The following is a 21968-nucleotide window of genomic DNA, read 5'->3' as shown; positions in this document are numbered from 1 at the left end:
TACCAGGAAAAAATCCACTAATAGAATGTTAAATAGAATGTTACTCCTTTACATTAAAAAAAAAAAAAAAAAGAACATGATGACTGTGTCTATTCTACAGACTCCTCACATACAACAGATGATAACTACAGAAGACATCCTGTGATGTAGTTTCTGGATGAAACTCAATCAGTAAGTACTGTTTCAAAAACTTCTTTTTTTATATACACAAGACAAACTTACTTTCACTTAATACAGGTACCATCTGTGCTCTGTCCACTTTCTGTACTTTTTAAAATAGGCCAAAAACCACAAAGGGAAAATCCAAGTTGGAGATATTACCTGTTTTTAACCTTGTCAGATTTCAACAAGTATATTTGGAAGAAAAAATAATGTTTTTATCGTGCGTTGTTCACAAACAAGGAAGAGTAATTGACAGACCATACTATGAAAAAATGGAATGAGATAATGCTCAGTTTCTTCAATTCACCAAAACCAGGTATTTTCAGGGTAGCAGCATTCTTCTAATGGCCTTTGAAAATTTTTACATGGGCATGAGAAAGGACTTCTGGTTCAGTCAAATTGACATTGTCAGACTTGAAGGAAGGTTTTTTTTTAAATTAGGGACTTTAAGAATTAAAAAAAAGCAGCAGACTATCACATACTAGTATGAAAATTTCAGAATAAAAGACTATGCAACTAAATGGATGCTCAACATTTTAAATTTAACACAGAGGAGCTCCTGGTCATCAAAACTCTGAGGGAGACAAAACCTCCAAGTAAATATTTTTAATATTTATGGTCACTTGCACTCTTTAAGTACAAATGATAGCTTTAAACCACTGCATTTTAAGAGTCTAATTTACAAACTAAAATGTTTCCTTAGTGCTTACAGATATATTTAAAATTCTTAAAAAATTTTACTTGAATGAACTTCTCAAGCTTTAAGTCTTCACTTACCGAGAAAGTGTGGATTTCCCTGAACCTGGTAGGCCTCTTAGGATTAGAAGCAATTTCTGTGAACAACTGAATTTTTCTTCAGATAACTGCAATGAAGAAAAGTTGTGCATTCCTTCTGTACTGTCAGCTTTTGGATCATTCCAACGCTCTTCTCTGGTTTCACAGAAACCATTACTTTGGAGTCCATTCTGATCATTATTCCCATTCCTGAAGACCTGAGTATTATGGATGTCAGTATGACCAGAATAGTTGGTATTTTGATCAAGCAATGGACCATGACTGCTGATATCAGTATTTCCATGGTAACTTTCATAAGGAAATCCCCCATTCTGAGGAGGGGGAACATTTGGAATTCGAGGTGGGGGATCAAATATCTGAAAATGGGATTGATGGCTGAATCTAGGAGGAAAAGGTCCCTGAGGTTTGTTGAAAGATGCTTTAGTCTGCCAAGCAGGTCTGAATTCAGGCACTGAGCAGTTCCAAGTATCTACTTGGCCATTAAAGGTATTTTCAGTTTTCCAGCCACCTGTTTCCGCAACTAACTGCTGCTCATTGTTTGTTTTCTGACTGTTCTGTTCCCCCAAAGAACTCTGCCCATTCTCATAAAACGGGTGTGGACTGCCCAAAAGTACAGGTTGATAATTTTCTTGTGAGTTCTGACTAGAGTTAAATGGAGAGTGTTGTTCCTCAGAAATTTCAGTTTCTTTTTCCTGAACATTAGTATCTAAATTTTCATTTTCCAGCTGGTGAATTTCTTTATAGAACTGATCCAGCTGATCATCTATTTCTGGTACAGTGGCAGAAACAGCCTGCATCTTCTTTGCCTCCTTTCTTTTACATCTGTTTTCACATAATTCATTCTCATCTCCTCCAGTGTTCCTACATTCATTGCAATTGCCAGATTTGTCCAGCTTGTTAGTTTTGGCAGGCTTGTAAATAGGTCCTATAAAATCTTTGCTTGTAAAAAAGTCTTCATCTGATTGATTTCTATTTATTGAGAATGACGCACTGCTTTTTTCAGTATTATCTTCACCACCATTATTTGTAATAAAAGGGTCCTTCTCTTCTTCAACTTTAGAGTAATTCATTGATGTAAAAGGAGGATTTATATTCTGCCCAGTTTCTAAATCAAATGGCTGACTAAGCACTGGATTATTTTCAGGGAGAACTTCATTCAAAGATCCCAAGGCACCAGAAGGTATTTTCTCTTGCTTCTGCATTTCATGTTGCCCTTGGTTATCTAAGGCACACGTAGGTATCCAACCATTTGATTTTCTCTCAACATTCACTTTCTTCTGAGTACCTTTGTTATCATCATCAGGGAGTTTCTCACAAGCCCCTTCTGTTGACTTCATTCTTTTAGAATGCGGCTCAATTCCGATTTCGTCCTCGCACTCCAAGAGCCTTACTGTATTTTCAGCATGAAGCATCTTAGGAAAAAGAATGAATACATTACCAGCATGCACATTTTCAAAGTAAAGTACAAAAAAGCTGAAGTTACTCAGGCCTATGACATCACACTGTCCATGGTCTCAACTAGAATGTATTCACCCAGAAGAAAAACACACATCACCTACCACAAGTATGGTTTAAACTAGACTGCTACATTACTTATTGCTCATCTCTAGTAAAAAACATTAGTGCTGTATCAGTCGAGCAGTCACATTTGATGATATGGCTTCAATAACTTACAAATCAAGCTTTTAAAATGTGACTGTTTGAAAAAATAATTACATCAGCAATCTCTGAATTATGCTACTACTATTCTCTACTAGCTGTTATTTTGCCAAGTGTTTGAAATCTCTTTAAAGATAAGGATATGCCAATTTCCAACGCACAAACTGATGTCTGAGATCACTACTAATACACCAACAAAATGCAAACACTTCAACCATGAGGATTGTTTTCTGTGGCATGAACTGAAGTCCACTAACTCATTTAGTTAACCAATCAAAGAGGTTCTGGGTGGCATTTGCAATTCAGAATAAGTCAAGTAAGACCTAAAATCAAAGCTGCAATCTGTTGTTATGGTTCTGGTTTTGGAACTACTAAGGACTTTTGTTAGGGACCAAGAGCATTTGCTTGCATGTCTTCTAAAATTAAACACACACATATGCCAAAAAAAAAAAAATCCTTGTCCCAAATAGATTACATTCTAAGAACTAAACCACTAAGTTCTAGACAGGTTCAGAGACAAACAAGTTACAAAACAAGTCGGCATTAACCACCATGCCATGTCATTATCCATCTATTAGTCTGAATTTCTTTGATTTTGAAGTCTACACAGTATGCAATAAAGAGTAAACTCTTCCCCACCAAATAAATGCAGTTTCAAACACAAAAGAACACATTTCTCCTACTGGAAGGTTTATTCCAGTGTTTTCTGAAACATTTCAACTTTCCACGACTTAATATTAACAAAGTGCCACCCATTCATCCTGGATAGGAAAATAATTGTCTTCTTTATCTGAAAAGGATCTGCAGGTAGTATTATGGGAAGATTTGTAAGTAGCCATTATCCCAACATGTTCACTTACAAAACTCACAAGAAAAGGTGTTACTCTAGACACTTTATCACCTACCATCCAAAGGAAGAGAAACGTGCCATTCTCAATCTCAAACTGGCTAAACCAAGGAGATGTTACCGTCCGCACTTTAGTACCTGGAAGAAAGCATTACTGTTAGAAGGGGAAGAAACATGGCCGTGCAACTCTCTCTCTTCCTCAGAATTGGTACCATGGTCTCTCCTCCTCTCAAGATTTCTGTGTTGTATGCATGCCCTCAGCTTCTTCACGCTTCATTTCTGTCTATTAGAAAGCAAGTATGGCATTAGTACTATTCACTGAGTCTATCCCCATCTAGAAAAAAAATGTCCTGCTTCCTCCACAGTACCGGGGTAAAAAAGTAACTTTATTAGCTTCTGTGTCCTCATCTTCTGGGATGATGTTTAAGCAGACCCCATTTCATGATGGGGAATTAAAATAATAAAGCTGTGAACATATGCTGTATGACAAGATCTCCACTGACAGAAAATGCTACTCTGTGACTGTCCCACGTAGGAATATTCTTTCTTGCTAATCTCTAACAGACTGTCCCTTGCTAACCTTGGAGACAGTGAAGCTGCACTCAAAAGCACATCTGCCTGCGTCCTTGGAGAGGACAGAGCAAGTATGCTCAAGGAAAATGCAGTCTCTCTGACACTCTCATCCCCTGAATGGGGCAAGTCCGGGTCTGTATCATTTCTGTAAAGAACTGGTTGTAAGCACTGAACCTGAGCCGGCACACAAGGATGCCAGACTTATTTACCACTTTAACTGACCTACGAAACATCCAGAAGATTCAACCAACTAACTAACTCAAGGCCTTGAACTCCACCCGCATAATACCTTTCCCAAAAGGAAAAATCAGGCCTATCTGCCAGAACCTACAGACAGGTGAACTGGCTGGCTCTCCTCGCACGGTGGTACGGCGCTCACGGAGCGCACAGCCCAGCACCCCTCACACGGCACAGCAGCCGGGGGCAGCAGGCGCTGCTCCCACACCGGGCTGGCAGCGGCGTGTCCGAGGCGAAGGCACGGCCACCGGCCTGACGGCTCGGGGAGCCGGATCAGCCGCCCCGTCCCTCCTTTTCCCCACGGTGCAAAGCCCACTCCTCTCCCCCACACATAAACACTTCCCTCAGCGCCGCGCCCACGTCACACAACCTCAGCAGCCGCCGGCTCCTGCGCGCGGCCATCCCCACGCCGCCCCTTCCCCGCCCGCTGGTGGCACAGGTCGGTGGTAGCAGCGCTGGCGGCGGAGGAAAAGCGACTTGGCCGAGCAGCAGCCACACGCGGGGGAGGACACGAAGCTCAAGGCCGCAGCTCCGACCCCGCACGCCCAAAATGGCGCCGCCTCCCGCTGCCCCCTCACCCCGCGCGTGGCGCCGCGAGGGGCGGAGCCTTCCCCCCCACGGCGCGCGCTCTGCCCGGCGGGAAGAGCCCGGCGGGAGGAGCCCAGTGCCAATCCCAGAGGTGGGATTTGTCCTGCTTTACCTTCCCTCGGGGCTGGCTGCTCTGCCTGTCGGGACGTCTGCTTTAAGGGGCGCCCTGCTCTGTCACAGAACGTGAGCAGCAGTCCGGTGAGGACTGTCCCTAGTTTAAAAGCCGCCCAGGTTTCTTAGACGTGTGTTGTCCTTAACGTGGATTTGCAACTTTCCCTCCTGCATGTGTGAAAAATGCGTATTTTATGATTGGCTTTTCGCAAATATTAAAATGAATATTATATGTGTTGTGTAAGAAAGTTATGCTGTGTTAATTCTCTTAAGTAGTGTGTTAAATATAGTTTTAGGTTATAAAAATTGTTAAAATAGAAACTATGCTATGTAAGATACTTTTTTTAAAGAAAGGACTCGCAGCGAGATAGCAGCCACAGGACACCTCAATCTTTCAGAGAAAAAGAATTTATTGCCCTCTTAGCAGAAGAAACGAACTTCTTCCCGCCTCGAAGGCACTGTTAGGATTGAGAGGAAGAAGTTGACGATGACCAGACAGAATCCTGTATTTGAATGGAATTTATGCATCATGTATGAAGTGTATGAATATGCAACAGGCTATTGCTTTTAAGGGTTAATCCTCTGTTAACGGGTGTCCTTTTTCGGGCTCGTGCTGCCCAGAAAAAGGTACCCGGACGTCCGTAACTCTTGGTCTCTATTGTCTCATATTGCCCTAATCCAAATTGTCCAAATTATTATTACTCTAATTGTATTGCTATTTTTATAACCATTTTATTACTATTAAACTTTTAAAATTTTAAAAACAAGTGATTGGCCTTTTTCACACATGTATAAAATAAAATTTAAATATGACCCGACTACTTCCCCCCCCCCCAATCTTGTGATACTGTGCAAGGCAAACCACATTTTTCCTAAAAAACCTCTCAGTCTTGTAACAGTAATTCCCCAAATTTCATTAGTGCACACAAGAGCTTCAGTAAGCAATGCGCCCATTCTAAATACCTGCAATATTTATTCTTTCACATAACCCAAATGGATTATGCAGGTTTTAAAGTATATGATTAATAAAGTCACTGAAACTAGTTTATTTGCTACAAAAAATAGAAAGAGAACTGGTCAAATCCACTGGCCAGGCATTCCTTCTGGTTAACCCTGTAACCAAAGCATAGTCTCCTTTCCTGTGCCAGGTGATGGCCTTGGTTTTTTTGGAAGGTATGGATGTGTCTTTGGTAGCATTTTAATCTAGATCAGAAGTGAGCTGTTGAAGTGAATCTCCCAGTTTGCCACTGTTTTTCATCTCTAGTAGCAATTATGTGCTTCCCTACACAGGCTATGTCATGCAACACCCAAGCTAACCATTAAGAGAGAGTAAGAGTGCTGCACATGGACATTTTGGAGGTAATATCTGGAGATCAGAGCTCTCAAGCATTCATGTTGTGTATGTAGTAATTGTCTCAGATGTATTTAATTTGGGGAGTTCTCCCATTACTTGTACCTAATTAAATAAGCCGCATGTTACAAATGGCAGAACCCTAATGCCAATTTTTTCAACCTCATTGAGTATAATGAAATAGACTTTGCCTGACGATCCTGTTGCAGCTGCTACAGCTCCTGTGTGGGAAGTCTCTTGCTTGAGACAAAGCTGCAAATAATTCCCCCATATTCCTTGTCCTGCACTAGATCATAAAAAAAGTTCCATTGGAAACATTGTTAGGAGAAGCTGATAGGGTAGGAAAAAGCAGGGTCCAAGAGGCTGAACACTGTAACAGTGAAAATACTTACAAAGAAGCATTAAGAGATGACGTTTTTTCTTTGTTTTCAGAGAAGTCTGAATTTTAAAATTTCATTTTTACATATGTTTATAAAGTTACTCAATGCTGCCATGTACCACTACTATGTGTCACCCAAACCACACTTCCTGTAACATGCACCTATGATTGTGGTGGAAGTGTCTCACAGAGGTAAAAAATCTTAGAGTGAGGTAGTGTTATTGCATAGACAACAAGATATGAAAAATTATCTGTTCCTGTGTTCCTAGACATTTATTACATCACTGAAAGGAAAATTTTTGACCTTATGTAATAAGATTTTGATTCAGTTTTCCAAGTGACTTATAAGTTTAAGTTGATTTGAACCTTACACATCACAATCAATTTATATTCATATGGGAAGTGAGTAAAGAGTTTTGATGTTGTGGAACTTGAGTGTTTGAACTTGCAAATGGAGCATTTTCTCAGAGCAGTTTTTGCATTTGATTTCCTACATTAAAAAGGGAAGATGGCAACTGACCAATTTGGAGGATGAAGGATCATCCTGATTCCTTTATGGTTCACTGGTACAGTTGATGCTTTAAATGCAATGCAGACATCTCCGATACTTGTACCAAACTAATTTGTTGCACTGCTTTCTTCTGCATGGGCCTGGTTTCAGGTTCAGTAGGAAAAAAAGCTTTCAGGTGCAATTTCGAATTACAAGTAAACCACACTAAAATGAAACTACTGCCAGAGAAAAATGCTTTTGCTACTCCTTCCTGCCCATGGTGTTGCCTAATTGCTGCCCTGCCTCCTCTAAACTCGTGGCTTTTGCTCTCGTTTGAGAACTGGGTATTTTTGATAAAAACATCATACTATTCTGTTGTGTATGGAAAGGTTTCCATTAAATTTGCTTCCAGAAACATTTTAGATAAAACTTTCCAAAATAACTCAGCATAAAGAAGATAGCTGGCATAAAAAATATTAACACAGAAAATTAAATATTTGTTAGTGAAACAATAAATGCCTGTGTTATGCCATTTAATATAAAAGATCAGGCAAATTTCAGATAGACAGAATGATGAGACTCCATCTGTTATTAAAAGAGAAAAAAAAATTACCCAACGGGCACTACTTGAGATTGACTTTTGTGTTTAAGGGTTAATATGGAATGATAGCTCAATCATTTAGACCTTGTGATCTCATTATCAGACTTGACATAGCAGAGTGCTCTTTCTTCTAATAACACTTAAATATAGCATCTATTTGAGTTCAAGTGGACTAGTTACAGACTTAGAAATACTGTTGCATAATTCTTTGACTTTAAATCAAGCTATCTCTAGGGAGAAATTCTGGTGAACTTTAAGAGAACTGGTTTATTCAACAAACCAGGAATGTTGCTTGCCAAATTGTTTTTCTGAAGCTTTTATATGACAAAGAGGAATTCTGGTATGCAAATGTCACATCAAAGTTTCAGTGGTAAAAATACAGTAAGAGCTTTTTGCTTATTAATTTTCACAGATAATATGGAGGTTTTTATTTTCAAACTTCAACTTGAAAATTAACTTAAGAATTAGAGTTTTAATAAAGTTATAATTTTTTACAAACAAAAAAAATTATTCCAGGTAGCCTGCTGATTATCTGAGATAGGAGTATTATTTTATATATTCAACAGATTGTAGCAAGTGATGTTTAAGTCATGGCTAGATTAATATTTCTTTTGACTATGATATAACTACTTTGTAATTTAAATATTGTTATTTGATTCCCTGCTGGTACTGGATGAATCCTTTTGGAGATAAAAATAGTGGGGCAAGAATAAAAGTAACAACTAGTTAGTTTGTTTTGGAGGTTCTTAAAATCTTTCATTTAATTATTTTTATCTGAAATCTGCATGATACATAGACTTTTTCTTGATAGTGAGGCATAATATATAATTCATAATACATGTTCTACGATTTAAGTCTCAAGTGCTGCAGCAAAACAGTACTAAAAGAATGGAAGAGATTTAACTTTTAAGACAGAGCGCTCTAGACAATATAACAACTGCTGGCCCACAACAAAGCTGAGATTTTGGGTTGTGAAAGCCAGCCAAGGAAACGGGATTCTGAACAATTCATGTCTTTCAAAGTAGAGCATGGGGAGTTTCTAGGAAGCTGACAATCAAGGTGAAGGTCCAGTCATTGCTTAGTCTGCGGGACTCTCTAAATAGCATCTCCCATTTACATGAAAATGAAGGAGACTGAGCGGAAATTCAATGGTACATTAAAGTACATAGCTTTAAACAGAGGGGAGACAGGGGAATGGTAAAAGCAAAAAGTGTGCATAGAAGAAAGCAAGCACCAGATATAGCAACTAAAAAATACCCAGCATTTTACGGAGGACAATATGTTCAAGTATTTAATGCTTAATATACTAATTTTTAAGCAAGAGGAAAGAAGTTATCAAACACGATGAAAGTTTAGTGCTACTTGCTTAGTTATGTCCATATTGACATCTTCTTGGTTTGGTCAAATTCTTGTTCGTTTTAGCCACTCAGCTTTAACCTGAAATTACTTTTATTTGATTTCTTAAAGCTGAACTACTGAGATGCTCACTTTACAGATACAACTAAGAGCAGAAATTCTTAATTTTTCCCATTTTGTTATGCTAACGCCATTGCTTAAGAATATGCAAGTTATGTACTATCCTCTCCCACCTCCTATCCTAATTCTCAATTAAGGATGGAGAGCACTTAAATCAATTCTAGCTAACTCAGAGGAGAAACTAATTTAATTCACTGACAAACTGAGCTAATCACCAGGGAAAGAAAGACTGGTACAGGCTCCCAAAATACTAATTCACTACTGTATTCACTACTGTCATACCTATCTGCAAGGCACCAAGGGAAGAATAATTTTTTCCCCTTTCTGCTGTGATTTTTTAGATGCTGGCTTCCATAGGTTATATTCGTGCTAAATTGTAGGAATACATTGTGCAAATGTGGTCAGCAAAAAGATTCCATGACATTTAGCAACAAAACAGCTGTTAAGTCATACTAGAATTTAAAGAAACTATTAAAAACCCCAATGACATACGTAGAAGATGAAAGGTTTGTGTATTAATGCTCTCTAACCTATTCCTATCAGATGGCAAGATGGTTTGATTTGTTGAGTTAAGACATAAAGGATGCCCTGCTTGGTAGCAAAATATGCACCATCACTTCCTGACTGCAGTGAAGAGACAGTTTCTGTTTTAGGACATTAAAAATCTAAATTATGTTTTTGCTTCTGTGGCTACTGTAACATGAAGCATTTTATTGTTCTCTTCCCATGCATGCCTCCAACTAGGCAATGATCTCTTGAGGAAGAAGTCAGAGATAAAGATACATCTACAGCTGATTGGTGAGGACATGTTTAGTAGGTCATTTAATCTTAGTGGTGTCCCAGTATAGCTATTAACTAGTTAATGAAGGAAGCAGATGAGTAGGTGGAGTTGAAGGCTTTCTGCAGTCCTCACCCTGAAGAATAACATCACATCCTCATATCCTCTCTAGTTTTGTTCTTGTTGGTTTTTGTTTGGTTTGGTTTGCTTGTTTTTGTGAAATTTCATATAGTGCTTAATGACTCTTGTGTTCCTGTTAAAAAACAGCCCCAAGACAGGCATAAATAGATATTTCTGGTGGAGTCAGACTTGTTAACACTAAGATGAAAGTAGTACTTTTAAAGTTCAAAATTTATATTGCACATATATTGAAGCTAATAGATTCTGAGCATCACTGTCTTATTCAGTTGTTTGATTTTTGTTTACAAGGAGATAGTGTTGGAAACAGCACACACACAGACAGTAAGAGTCTAAAAATTCCAGTCATCTAAAGTCATCATTTCCATGTGGCTTCCTTGCAAATTACTTAAGAGACATATGAGATACTAAAATTAGTTGCAAAGTTAACTCATGTTCATAATATTATCAGCTATTTAGTTGAAGAGGAACACCAATAAATGAATAAATTTTTCTTTCACTGAGACAAATCACTACACTTGCAATTAGAAAGCCTCCCTCCTATATGTCAAAGGCCCCTTCCAGTGTGAAGGGCTCAGTATGTAAATTGCATATATTTAATCTCAATTGTTTTGCTAGTAAAATACTTTTAATGCAATTGTTTTAGAGTCACAATTAAAAGGGAAACAAAGGGAAGTATCTATGCTGGAAACAAAAGTATCATTTTCACAAACCTGATATTACCTTGACACTTGTTTGTACACACAGTAAAAGGCCAATTCCATAGAAGAGTGTGATCACAGGGCCAATGGATAAAGACAATGTGTTGGAAAAGGGCCAGTGTAGTTTCTGTGAAGGGAGATAGTGACACAATCACAGACTTCCAGCAGGTTTGTGAGTCAGGAAGTGCATGGACAAGGACATACCAGGGAACATACTTGTATTTTTAAAGAGCATTTGTGCAGCTTTCTTACTAAAAGTTGTCAAACGAATTTGGAATTGAAGTAAATGTCCTATGCTGAGTTGGAAATATGGTTGAAGGATGGAAGCAGAGAGTACTTTTGGTTACTTTCTCAGGCGGAGAAAAGTTAGCAAATCTCTCTCCCAGAAATGTTTGGGCTTACGTAAGTTGTTTTATGCAACAATCTTTGATTTTCATTAATGACCCAGAAAAGGGAATGCACACAGAATGATACTTTCAGTATGTTAAACTCTTCCAGGCAATCAGATGCTGGTGTAAAGAACTCCAGAAGGCCTCACAAAATGGGGTGGGTAAAAAGATAGGCTTTGAGAAGTAGATCAGTGTAAAGTAAAGCATAGAATTACCTGTCAAACCTGGGAGTCTAAGTTCATGGAATCTTGAAGTTGCTGATGTCAGCTCTCTGAAATCTTTGACTGAAACTGCAACCAAAAAAAAAAAAAAAAAAAACAAAAAAACCAAAAAAAAAACCCCCAAAACACCAAACCCTAAACTACAGAGATGTAAGGTGTCATTAGGAATAGTACTGAGAGCAAGACAGAAGACAGTTTGCTGCTCTGAGAGAAATCTCAATGTACTCCTATCTTGAGTACAGTGCACAGTTCTGATCAGCAAGGACACAACAATTTAAAGAATTAATTTAGAAAGATAACTAAAATGATTCAAGGGGAGAGATTGTCAATCTGATAAAGTAGGGACTAACAGACCCTTGTCACTGCAGTCTTCTGTTTTCACACAATGTTTTTACAGACAGAAGGCTGTGAGAAGAATACTGCTGTGTAAGGATGTTCTTTGACTATGTTCATCATTGTCACTCAAACACTGAGATGTGGAAATTGTCTTCAGCACACACAATCTGGAGCACAAGTCTTCTGGGGAGCAAGTGAAGGAGCTGGGGTTTAGTCTGGGCAAAAGGAGGCTGTGGGGGTCTTATTGCTCTCTATAACTGCCTGAAAGGAGGTTGTAGTAAAGAGAGGATCACTCTCTTCTTCCAAGTAACAAGTAGCAGGGAAAGTGGAAATGGCTTCAAGTTGTGCTAGTGGAGGTTTAGAATATTATGAAAAATTTATTCACTGAAAGGGTGGTCAAGCACTGGAACAGGCTGTCCAGGGAAGTAGTGGTGTGAGCATCCCTAGAGGTATTTAGAAGACATGTAAATGTGGCACTTGGGGGCATAGTTTAGTGGTGGACTTGGCAGTGCTGAGTCAATGGTTGGACACAGAGATCTTGAAGGTGTTCTTCAACCTTAAATGATTCTATGTGTAAAAGATCTGGACTTGAAAGCTCTGTGGCACTGACATTCCTTATATGTCCTACTGCAAGCAAAATATTTATTTTGCACAAATATTTTAAATCTTTCTCAAGTATACAGTTTCTGCAAGTAACACAACTTGCCTGCACTTCCAGGAGGTGGCAAATCCCCTAAAATTTAGCTGCTTAGAGTCACCAGCTCCATGAGAGATGCAACATTTCTCGTGGGGAAAGGCTGAACCTGCTCCCAGGACACAGCCAGGGCTGGCACCGCTTGAACTGTGCAACGGTGGGAGCGCATGGAAACGCATGGGTGCGTGTTGCCCTCTCCCGTAGGCAGAGCGCCGGTTCCCGGCACTTTCCAAGGCGGTGAGCGCGGGTGAGCGAGCGGCGGCGGCGGACGGGCTCCCTCCGCAGGGCCACTGCGGAACAGACACAGGGTGGGATAAGGACGAGTGAGGAGCCACCTCTGAAAAGCCGATACCAATGTCGTGAAGGGTCTCGGCGCAGGAGGGAAACAAGGGCGGAGCGTGCCGGGGGAGGTCCCGTTATTCGGCGCCCTGTCCCGCTCCGAGGGGCGTCCGCCGCTCCTGGCGTCCTGATCGGCGCTGGAAAACCTGCTCCATCAGAAAAACGGAGCATCTCAGCGCCCTGGTACTTTCACAGTCATACACTGGGTTTTGCAATTTCAGTAGCAGTGTTAGGAGAATTCAAAAAGTGTTTCAGTTTTCTGCTGCTTTGTAAGTATCCCTGCACACATCTGCAAGTGCTCTACTGGGACAGGATGTGTTCCCCAACCTAAGGCTTTAATAGTTGGTGAGCCCAGGTAGACAGCAATGGGGGGATTGAGGGGAAATTGTTCAACCTGCATCAAAAAGTTATATCTTGACTCCAAGCCCAATGTAAAATTGTCAGACAAACTTTCCTCACTTTTATGTCTCTACTTTTTTTCTTTTTCTTTTTTTCCTAGAAGGAGTGGATTAAATATAAGTCACTGGGGAAAAAAATACGAACAAGGGGAGTTTCGAGGGCTGAAAAGTGATTTGTATGTAATAGTTCTGGTTGGGCTGAGGAAGTCTGCATTAGACAATGAGGTAGTTTAGCACTGAATGAAGATAAGGCATGCTCGGTACAATGTACTAGCAATTCAGAAAGCCTGAGGGGACCTTCTGAAAGATTGAAATCACTAGTTACAATGTATTGGCTAACAGTCTGTCAAAGTGTTTTTCTCACACTGGACAAAGCCCAGGGTATATTTCAGCTGATCTGTTGAGTGTGATTTGTGTTTTTTGGACCATAATCTTCTAAACACTTACATGCTGTCCAGATGCGTCAGGAGAAAGGTCTTCTTCCAGAGGGTGGTGGGGCCATGGAACAGGCTCCCCAGGGAAGTGGTCACAGCACCAAGCTTGCCAGAGCTCAGGAAGAGTTTGGACAATGCTCTCTGGCACGTGGTGTGACTCTTGGGGATGGTGCTGTGCGGGGCCAGGTGTTGGCCTCATGGGATCCTCATGGGTTCTTTTCAACTTAATCTATGATTCTACAATAAAATGAAGCCTTTTAGCTGTAGTGGCGAGAAGAAGCCACACTGCTTTTTTGTTTGCGTTTTCCTGTAAGGACACCCCTCAAACTCTTACACTTGCTGAAGCAAGAGCAAAGGGCTAGATGAGTGAGTTACGCTACTTTTTCTGCTCTTTCTCCGCAGTTAAGCGACTTTATTCCTTATTTTTTCACAACAATCCTTTAGTAATTCGTCGTTTTGGGGAAGCGCTCGTCCCAGCCGCCCACAGAGCGCTCATCAGCGGGGGCCGGCCCGGGCCCACCCTCAGCCCCAGCCGGGCCGGGCCGGGCCGGGCCGCGGGTGCTGCCCGCGCGGGCCGGCAGGGGGCGCTGCTGCCCCGCGCTGGCCGCGCTCGCTCCCCTCGGCGCTTCCATTGGAGCAGCCGGAGACGAGTTGGCGCCATTTTGAAGCCGGCAGGGGGACCGGGGCGAGCTGCGGAAGGGGAGGGGGCTGGCGGCGATTGGCTGCGGCGGCGGCGGCGGCAGCGCCTCTCCGAGCCCGGAGCGGCGGCAGCACGGAGCGGACCCGCCTGCGACCAGCGAGGCGAGGCGGCTGCGGCGGGGTAAGGAGCGCGGCACCTCGGCCGTGGATACCCCCACCCCGTCCCCGCTCCATTTTCCCTTCCCGGGGGCTTGAGGGGCGCCCGCCCGGACCGAGCTCCGCGGCCAGCGCTGGAGGAGGACGGGGAGTAGACGGGGAGCGGGAGGGCAGAGCTCCCCCCGGCCCGTGGTGAAGCTCCCCCTTCCCATCCCCCTCGCCCCTCCGCGGGGCTGCTCCCCTCCCCCCTTTTCCGTGGCCGCCGTCAAATACTAAATTTTCCCCCCCTCCCGCCCGGCACCCCGGGCGATGGGGTGACCTTGGCTGGGGTGCGCGGGGGCCCGGGAGTCACCCCCTCGCCCCGGTGGCCCGGCGGGCGGTGTCGCGCCCAGCGCTGGTGGCTCCTCGCGGCGCGAAGTGGCGGGGAGGGGGGGCGGGGAGGCTGCTCGCCCGTGGCTATGAGTGAGTGAGTGAGTGAGTGATCGCGGCTTCCCGGGTGTCCCTTTCCTCCCTGCCCCGGGCGTCCCCTCCCTCGCTGCCTGCCCCGGGCAGCCGGCCCGGTCTCCGCTCCGCGGGGCAGCACAGGGCTCCCGCCGCCCCGCGCCTGCTGCCCGGGCTGAGCGCGGGGACATCCCCGTCCCCTCCCCGCCCGCTTCGCTCTCTCCACGCCGCACTTCGCAGCGCTCCTCAGCGGGAAGAGACCGCGGTGTGCTGGGTCCCTACTTGTGTGCGAGCACGGTTCTTTCATGCTGGCTTAGCTTTTTTTTTTTTTTTTGCCCCCTTCCTTTCCTCCTCTTTCTTTTCCCCTCCTACTTTGCATCAGGCTCTGTTAGAAAGCGCTCGAGAAGGGAGGACGGGAGGGAGCTGGGGGGGGGGGGGGGCGGTTGCCGCCGCCTGGTAGATGGAAAACTATGAATTTTACATCTGAATTGCCAGATGGAGAATGGTTAATTTATAGGTTATGTGTTGTTTACGTTGAGAGCCTCCGGTCAGGAATTTAGGTCCGTAACTTCATCCTGCTGCAAATAAATCACTATCTGTTCTTTAAAACAAATCAACAATTAATGACGGTGAACAGTCCTGGAAAATTAAACTGCAGCAGACTAGTTCCTACAGAGCTGGATTTTGTCTTGCAAGCCTTATTCCGACTTTTGTGCTTGCTTGCTGCGCGGTTGCTTTCTGAGAGCTGTGATTATTTAGTTAGGCGTTGTGTTTTCCCATTTAACACAACTACTGAAGCGTTCTCGTGTTGGTCTTTGTTTTGTGCTTGCCGGGTAGGTGCTTTGGCTGTAATTGATTTCTCTTCGCTGGGGATGGAGTAGAAGGGGCGTTGAAAATTTGAGTGGCTTTATAGTTGAAAATGAGTGTCAAATCACGTTTTGGGAAGGGAGTAAGATGACATGCATTCTTTCAGGTTTTACCCTTTCACACTAGTGGAGTTCAGTTTTCGAGTGGTAAAAATTTTGCCTGGTACGTTTTGTATGTAGTACAGATATGCTAGATATTATACTGTGTAAAGTAACTCCTCAAAAAGAATCAAAAGAGCTGAATGTATGCCATGCTCAGAGCACCTGAAAGAAGACTGGCAGTGACAGGCCATCAGGTAAGGTGGTTTAGCAGAGGTGTGTGTATCGTGTTCATCGCAGCCTTTGAAACGGTGCACTGCTGGAGGAAGTAGTTTAGTACTTCGGCACTTGCGTGACATCTTGTGTCTATGTCTGAAGCCAGGTTGAAATTAATTATTGTAGGGTTGGGGGGGGTACGATGTGTCTGGGTGGGGTGTGGTGTTTTGTTTGGGATTTTTTATATAGATACTATAATGGAGTATTTGCCTATGTGTTTATTGCATCCTCTTTACTAGTTAGTATACAGACTGGATAAACCATGGTTCAGTTTTTGATGAAACAACTAGATAAATTCAAATGGAAAAATCATATGTTTAGCACTTGTATGCAACTTCTTTTTTCTCTTGTAAATAATGAATTTAGACTTTATCTAACATGCTTACCTATGGACTGAAGAGTAAGTCACCTAAGTCGTTATTAAGCTGTAATTAACCATATAAAAGCCAACTGTCATTGCTAGCATTTGGAAAAGCACAGTAATGAAATATGGCCATAACCTCAGGCATTATCCATTTTTATCTGTAGAACAGGAGGTTCTGTTACCTGTAAATTGGGAGAGATGCATTTTCTTTTGGGATATGTTGCTCTCTACCAGGCTTTCAGGTTATGCCTTTTTCCTCTCTTCCTTCAGTCACACAATTTATAGCTTTAGAGAAGAGTAAGAGGGTGTATGTGTATGTATGGGTATGAGTCTTCTGGTTAAGTAAAGGATTTTCATTTAAAAGTGTTTGGTGTTAATGGTTTGTATTTCTTTAAACCTGAATTGGGAGAGGTGATAAGGACTACTTGTTGCACAAAGGAGAATTTTCATGGGAGCAACAAATAAGAAAATGTGAAGCTGAACAGTAAAAGCATGCAAAATTGGTGATGGAGGGAAAATGTGATACTGCAACTCATTATTTTCCCCTATCAGTTTCACTGTAATATCCCTATCCCTTTATATTGCTTGCCCCAAATATTATGCCAAGAAAGAGGAAGGTATGTCTTTCCTACTGCCTTTAGAGAAGTTCCTTTTTAGAATCAAAAAGTAGTTCTGATATGTGGAATATTATCTTACCACTTGTCAGTATCATTCTTCTTTTATCAGATACCTAAAGTAATGGTGTTTTTACTCTTAGCACAAAATGTCAATACTGCATCCTGAAATAATCTTTGGACAGACTGAGAGAATATTGGAGGCTTTCAGTCAATTCTGAAACTAGGTGGTAAGGGAAAACCGAGGAAAGTTTTTAAAAGGTATCTTAGTGTGATAGTGCTTGGTGGTGAAGTATGTTAATTTTCCAGTTCTGTAGACCCTCTGGATGGTCTGAACAGCACTGACAGATCTGGGAAGGAGTCAAGGCTTTTAAAGAATTGTAATATATATGCTTTTAAAAAAGAGAATATTTTCTTTCCCTTAGAGATTGAACATCTAAAAGTCAAGGCCATGCATGTATGTTAATTACATACCTCTTGCTTTTCCATAGGTAGCCTCTTCAGTTGAATGTAGTCCTGTAGAAAAGCTGAGGTGTTTTTTAATCTGCTTTGCTCGGTTACTAAGAACAGAACTTAATAGAGTTCTGTAAAGTAAAAATGAGAAAAAATTATGAAAAGTGAAGCGTATGAATGAAAATTAACTTTGTTGTTTTAGGAAGTTAGTGGTTTGTTTCAAAACCTCTTTGGAACATTAAGGATTCCACAATAAAAAAAGCTGTTTATGTGAATATTTGCTGTAACAAGTCCAACTTGAAAGAATTCAATGAAATACAAGTAATATATTCATTTCTGAGAATCCAGATGTTAACACCTCCATTCTTTTTAAAGGTTGTTACTGTCTGTCTCAGTGTATACTGCTTTTCAACCTTTTCTAAAGTGTGAAGAAGTCCCTGAAGTAGGTTCTGAGGATTAAGACCTCTATTACTTTGTCCCTATCTGTGGAATTTACTCTTTTGCATCCAACCCCAAGCACTGGAAAAACATTCTGCTTGTTTAATACTGCCTGATCCTTGGTTCTATTTTTTCAGCTCACAACAACTTGGGTATTAATATGCTTCAAGAAATAATAATAAAAAAGTGCCATACCTCATTGGGAACAGATGGGGATGTTTGTACTAATCATCTTGTGTCTGTCACCATTTATACAGGAGTACCGTAACCAGGGATCAGGACCCCATCTGGGGTTTTCTAATTCAGACCCTGTTCTTTAAAGATAGTTCCAGACAATACTAACTGTGTGTACTTTTCTCTGACTTAATTAGGAATCCTGGTAAATGTTTCTGCTGTTGAAATGAGATGCTTTGCTTTCATGCTTTTTAATGGACAAAAAAAGACATGAAGTTAGAAGTCAAAAATGTTATTGTCTTAATTGCTTCCAGTGTAGTAACCTAAACTACAAATTCATAGAATATTGAATGGCCTGGGTTGAAAGGGACCTTGAAGATTATATAATTTCAACTGCCCTGCCATGGACAGGGAACCTTCCGCTAGACCAGATTGCTCAGGGCCCTGTCCTTAAACTCTTCTGGGGATGGGCATCCACAAACTCTGTGGGAAGTCTTTTACACTGTCTCTCTACCCTCAGAGTAGACTTTTCCTTAATATCTAACCTAAACCTACTCTCAGTTTGGAGCCAATCCCTCCTGTCCTGTCACTACATGCTCTTGTGAAAAGTCCATCCATCTTTCTTGTAGGCTCCCTTCATGCACTGGAAGGTCACAATTAGGTCAGCCTGAAGTCTTCTCTTCTTCAGGTTGAACAATCTCAATTCTCTCAACCTCTCCTCATAGGAGAGGTGGTCCATACCTGTAATCAACTTTCTGGCCCTCCTCTGGATTTGCTGCCTGATGTCCTTCCTGTGCTGGGGACAGGAGTCTGTAGCTCTTTTAAAGAGTATTTGATTCATGTAAAATGTGATAACTTAGGAAGTGACTCTTGAGAAGGTGAGTTCTTCTGCCAAAGCAGTCTTTGGTTGTCTCTGAGACATCCCAATAGATCCACACTGTAGCTCGCTTCAGTGTCAAAACCCTTCATTCTGAAAGTCTTAGAAAGAAAGGGAACCAATAAAAAACTACTGAAAGGAAAAAAACAACCAGCCAAAAACCAAAGTTACTCACAGTAAGTAGAAACATACTGCTTGTGAGGAAGTCCTGAAAAAAATGAAAATCAAAACTTCATGTATGTAATCTTTGGGCCACCATGAGTTTGACTGTTCACTTCTGTTATTACTGCTTTGTTACTTAGATGTACGTTCCAATGGAGGCAATCGGATTTCTACGAAATCTTTGTCACCACATATGTTAGGTTTTTTTTTAACAAAAAATACTTGAATTGTTGCAGAGGATGCTTCATGGAAACTTGTAATTACATTTAGGGTTTTTTTTGTTTAGTTTTTTGTGTTTTTAGTTTTTCTGCATCTGCCTATGTCAAATTTCAAGGACTTTTCTTGGGGGAAATGTACAGAAATGCTAGGCAGCTTGCCATTAGGTGTGATATTTTCTCTGATAATTTTCTTGATTTTGTTACTTGGCAGCTCAGGATGTAGCATTATGTGTAGTTTCTGAACACAGAAACAAAGTGTATGGAAGTAACTGTAGCTTTTTGTGTCATCACTTTGTGAAAACTTTTGTGAGGGACTATGTATGTGGACAGTCCAAGTGCCACCCAGTGCTTTTCAAAAATCTAAGTGAGACAAATTCACTTAATGCATGGTACAAAATAAAGTCTACATTTGCTGTTCTTCCTTTGAGTATGAACTGGTCAGAATAAGGCTGTAACTTTTGCTTTCCTGGGTTTTCAAAACGGAAGAAAGAATAAATAAGCAAATGATAAACTCTTCAAAAGAGTTGTGAGGAAGTTTTTCAGAGGGACAAAAAACAGGAGATGCATTTTGTCTTCCATTTGCCCAGCTTGGATCATGCAGTTTGTAATTCCTTCAGTTACAGAAATGCTTTCAAGAACTAAGAAAAAAGATTTTGATGCATGTACAATTTTGGGGAATAAATATTCTGCACTTTTTTAAAATGACTGGCTGATCTGTACTTTGAGAATGTGAAACACTTTAAAAGTTTTCCACAAAGTTACAAATGTTGCCTGTAGTAAGTTCTCCATTAGTTTGTCCATACTGTATAAATATGACATACATATAAAAGCACATTTAAAGTAACTTTTTATTTTGTAATGGGCCATTGCCCCCTGAAGCTTCTGTATTACATACAAAAAAGCTTTAAAACAATATTAAAATTGCAAATTCTTTTTTAAAATGGTAAACAGTTTAAATTAATTTTTGTCCTTCTAAGTATATGTTATGGTAGTCTTCAGTTATAATGTGGGGTATTTTCAAACCACTGTATTTAAGAATTAGAACTACATATCAAAGTCAGAGCACATATTTTCCAAAAGCTCAAAAATGTAAAACGAATTGACAGGGGACTGTGGGAAGGGAGAAGCATATCTAGTAATTTGAATGATTGAATGTCACTTTGGGATACTGGAATTCATTCCTTCTGTCAGTTTCTTGTGATCCCAGGCAAGTCTGTTTAAACCAAACTTCCCACAAGAGCTTATTAGTAGTGTATTGATTTCCTGGGAGACAGGCTCTAGACCCGGACTACTTCTGCTTGGCTCAACAGATGCTTTAGTTTTAGATGCAGCACTGGATAAATTGGCATACTTTTAAAAGTTGTGTCCTAAATTCCTCCTCCTAAATTCCTGTATAGGCAAAATTGGTTGCTAGTTCTTAAACTTCAGTCTGTATCTTGGGTTAGTAATCTATGAAATGAGACAAATACTTATTTTTATGAAAAATCAGTGAAAGTGTTGCAAAATCAAGTTAATTTTTATGGCACACTAACATATTACATCCATGAACCCTTACAAAAGCCCAGTAAGAAATTAAGTCTCTTCAGAGTGTGGCTTAAATAGAATGTAATAAGGGACACACATAACATTATAAGGAGAAAAGTTGAATAGCTTCTTTGCTTTGAATGAAAAAGAAATCCTGTGGTGTGGAAAAAAGTAATGAAGGATCAGGTATATCAGCTCCTTTGTGTGTATTCTCTTTAATGTTGTATAAGAAACTTTATTTTCTGTTTCTTAACACTTTAGAAATGATTTTACAACTATTTCTGTATTTTCATTCCTGTTTAATTGAATGTAGTAAACAAATTCACTGTATGGATGTGCTTCTGTCAGTCTTTAGGTTGTAGCCTTTAGCTTTGTATCTATGACTAATTGATGGAATGCTATTAGTAGCAATGAGTTTTTCTCTTTTAGCAGCTTTATGTGAGGTGAGATATGAGAGCTTTTCAGTGGATTCTTGCAAGTATTTGTTTTTGGTAGAAGGGCAGTGTAACCTGGTGTTTGCACACTGTATGCTCTGGAAAGGACTGAGATCTACTGGGGCTGCATTCCCCTCCTGCCAGCTGCAGCTGATCTTTCTACTCTGATCTCTCTTTAGTCACTTCCCTGCCTAGTTTGTCCTCAGACCTCTTGGGCTTCCAATCCTACACTGTTCAATGTACTTCCTCTCTCACCTTCTTCAACATGTCTTAGGCTTTACAGGATCATAGAATAGAAAAGGTTGGAAGGGACCACTGGAGGTCACCTTGTCCAGCCCCCTGGCTCCAGCAGTGTCCCGAGAGCACTTGGGACTGTGTCCTGATGGCTTTTGAATGTCTCTGGGGAAGGAGACTTCACATCTTGTCTAGGGAGCCTGTTTCAGTGCTCAGTCATCCCTGTGGAAAAGGAGTTCTTCATCTTCAGATGGAACTTTGTGCATCAGTTTCTGCCCATTGCCTCTTGTCCTATTGCTCAGCACCACAACAAAGAGCCTGGCTCCATCCTGTTGATGCCCTCCCTTCAGGTGTTTATGTAC

At 41.1% G+C, this 21968-nt stretch overlaps 2 protein-coding genes across 6 annotated transcripts in view; one reads left to right on the top strand and one right to left on the bottom strand.

The window, feature by feature from the left end:
• N4BP2L2 (NEDD4 binding protein 2 like 2) overlaps positions 1-4873 on the bottom strand; it is a 41503-nt gene extending 36630 nt beyond the window's left edge. For 2 of the 3 annotated variants that reach the window (XM_077173806.1, XM_077173807.1), the window contains exons 1-3: positions 4644-4873; positions 3522-3601; positions 940-2369 (exon numbers count right to left, since the gene is read on the bottom strand). In XM_077173806.1, coding sequence (XP_077029921.1) covers positions 940-2369; positions 3522-3524 — 1433 coding nt within the window. In that variant the 5' untranslated portion in view covers positions 3525-3601; positions 4644-4873. The remainder of the gene's footprint in view (positions 1-939; positions 2370-3521; positions 3602-4643) is intronic. The other variant, XM_054628065.2, reaches the window with a different exon arrangement.
• Positions 4874-14380: 9507 nt separating this feature from the next.
• PDS5B (PDS5 cohesin associated factor B) overlaps positions 14381-21968 on the top strand; it is a 101529-nt gene continuing 93941 nt past the window's right edge. For all 3 annotated transcript variants that reach the window (XM_077173803.1, XM_077173804.1, XM_054627851.2), the window contains exon 1: positions 14381-14517. The gene's annotated coding sequence lies outside the window, so the exon portion shown is untranslated. The remainder of the gene's footprint in view (positions 14518-21968) is intronic.

Source organism: Agelaius phoeniceus, chromosome 2 (assembly GCF_051311805.1).
Source record: "Agelaius phoeniceus isolate bAgePho1 chromosome 2, bAgePho1.hap1, whole genome shotgun sequence".
NCBI lineage: Eukaryota > Metazoa > Chordata > Aves > Passeriformes > Icteridae > Agelaius > Agelaius phoeniceus.
The sequence above is the reverse complement of the archived record's forward strand: the minus strand, read 5'-3'. Positions and strand labels throughout refer to the sequence as shown.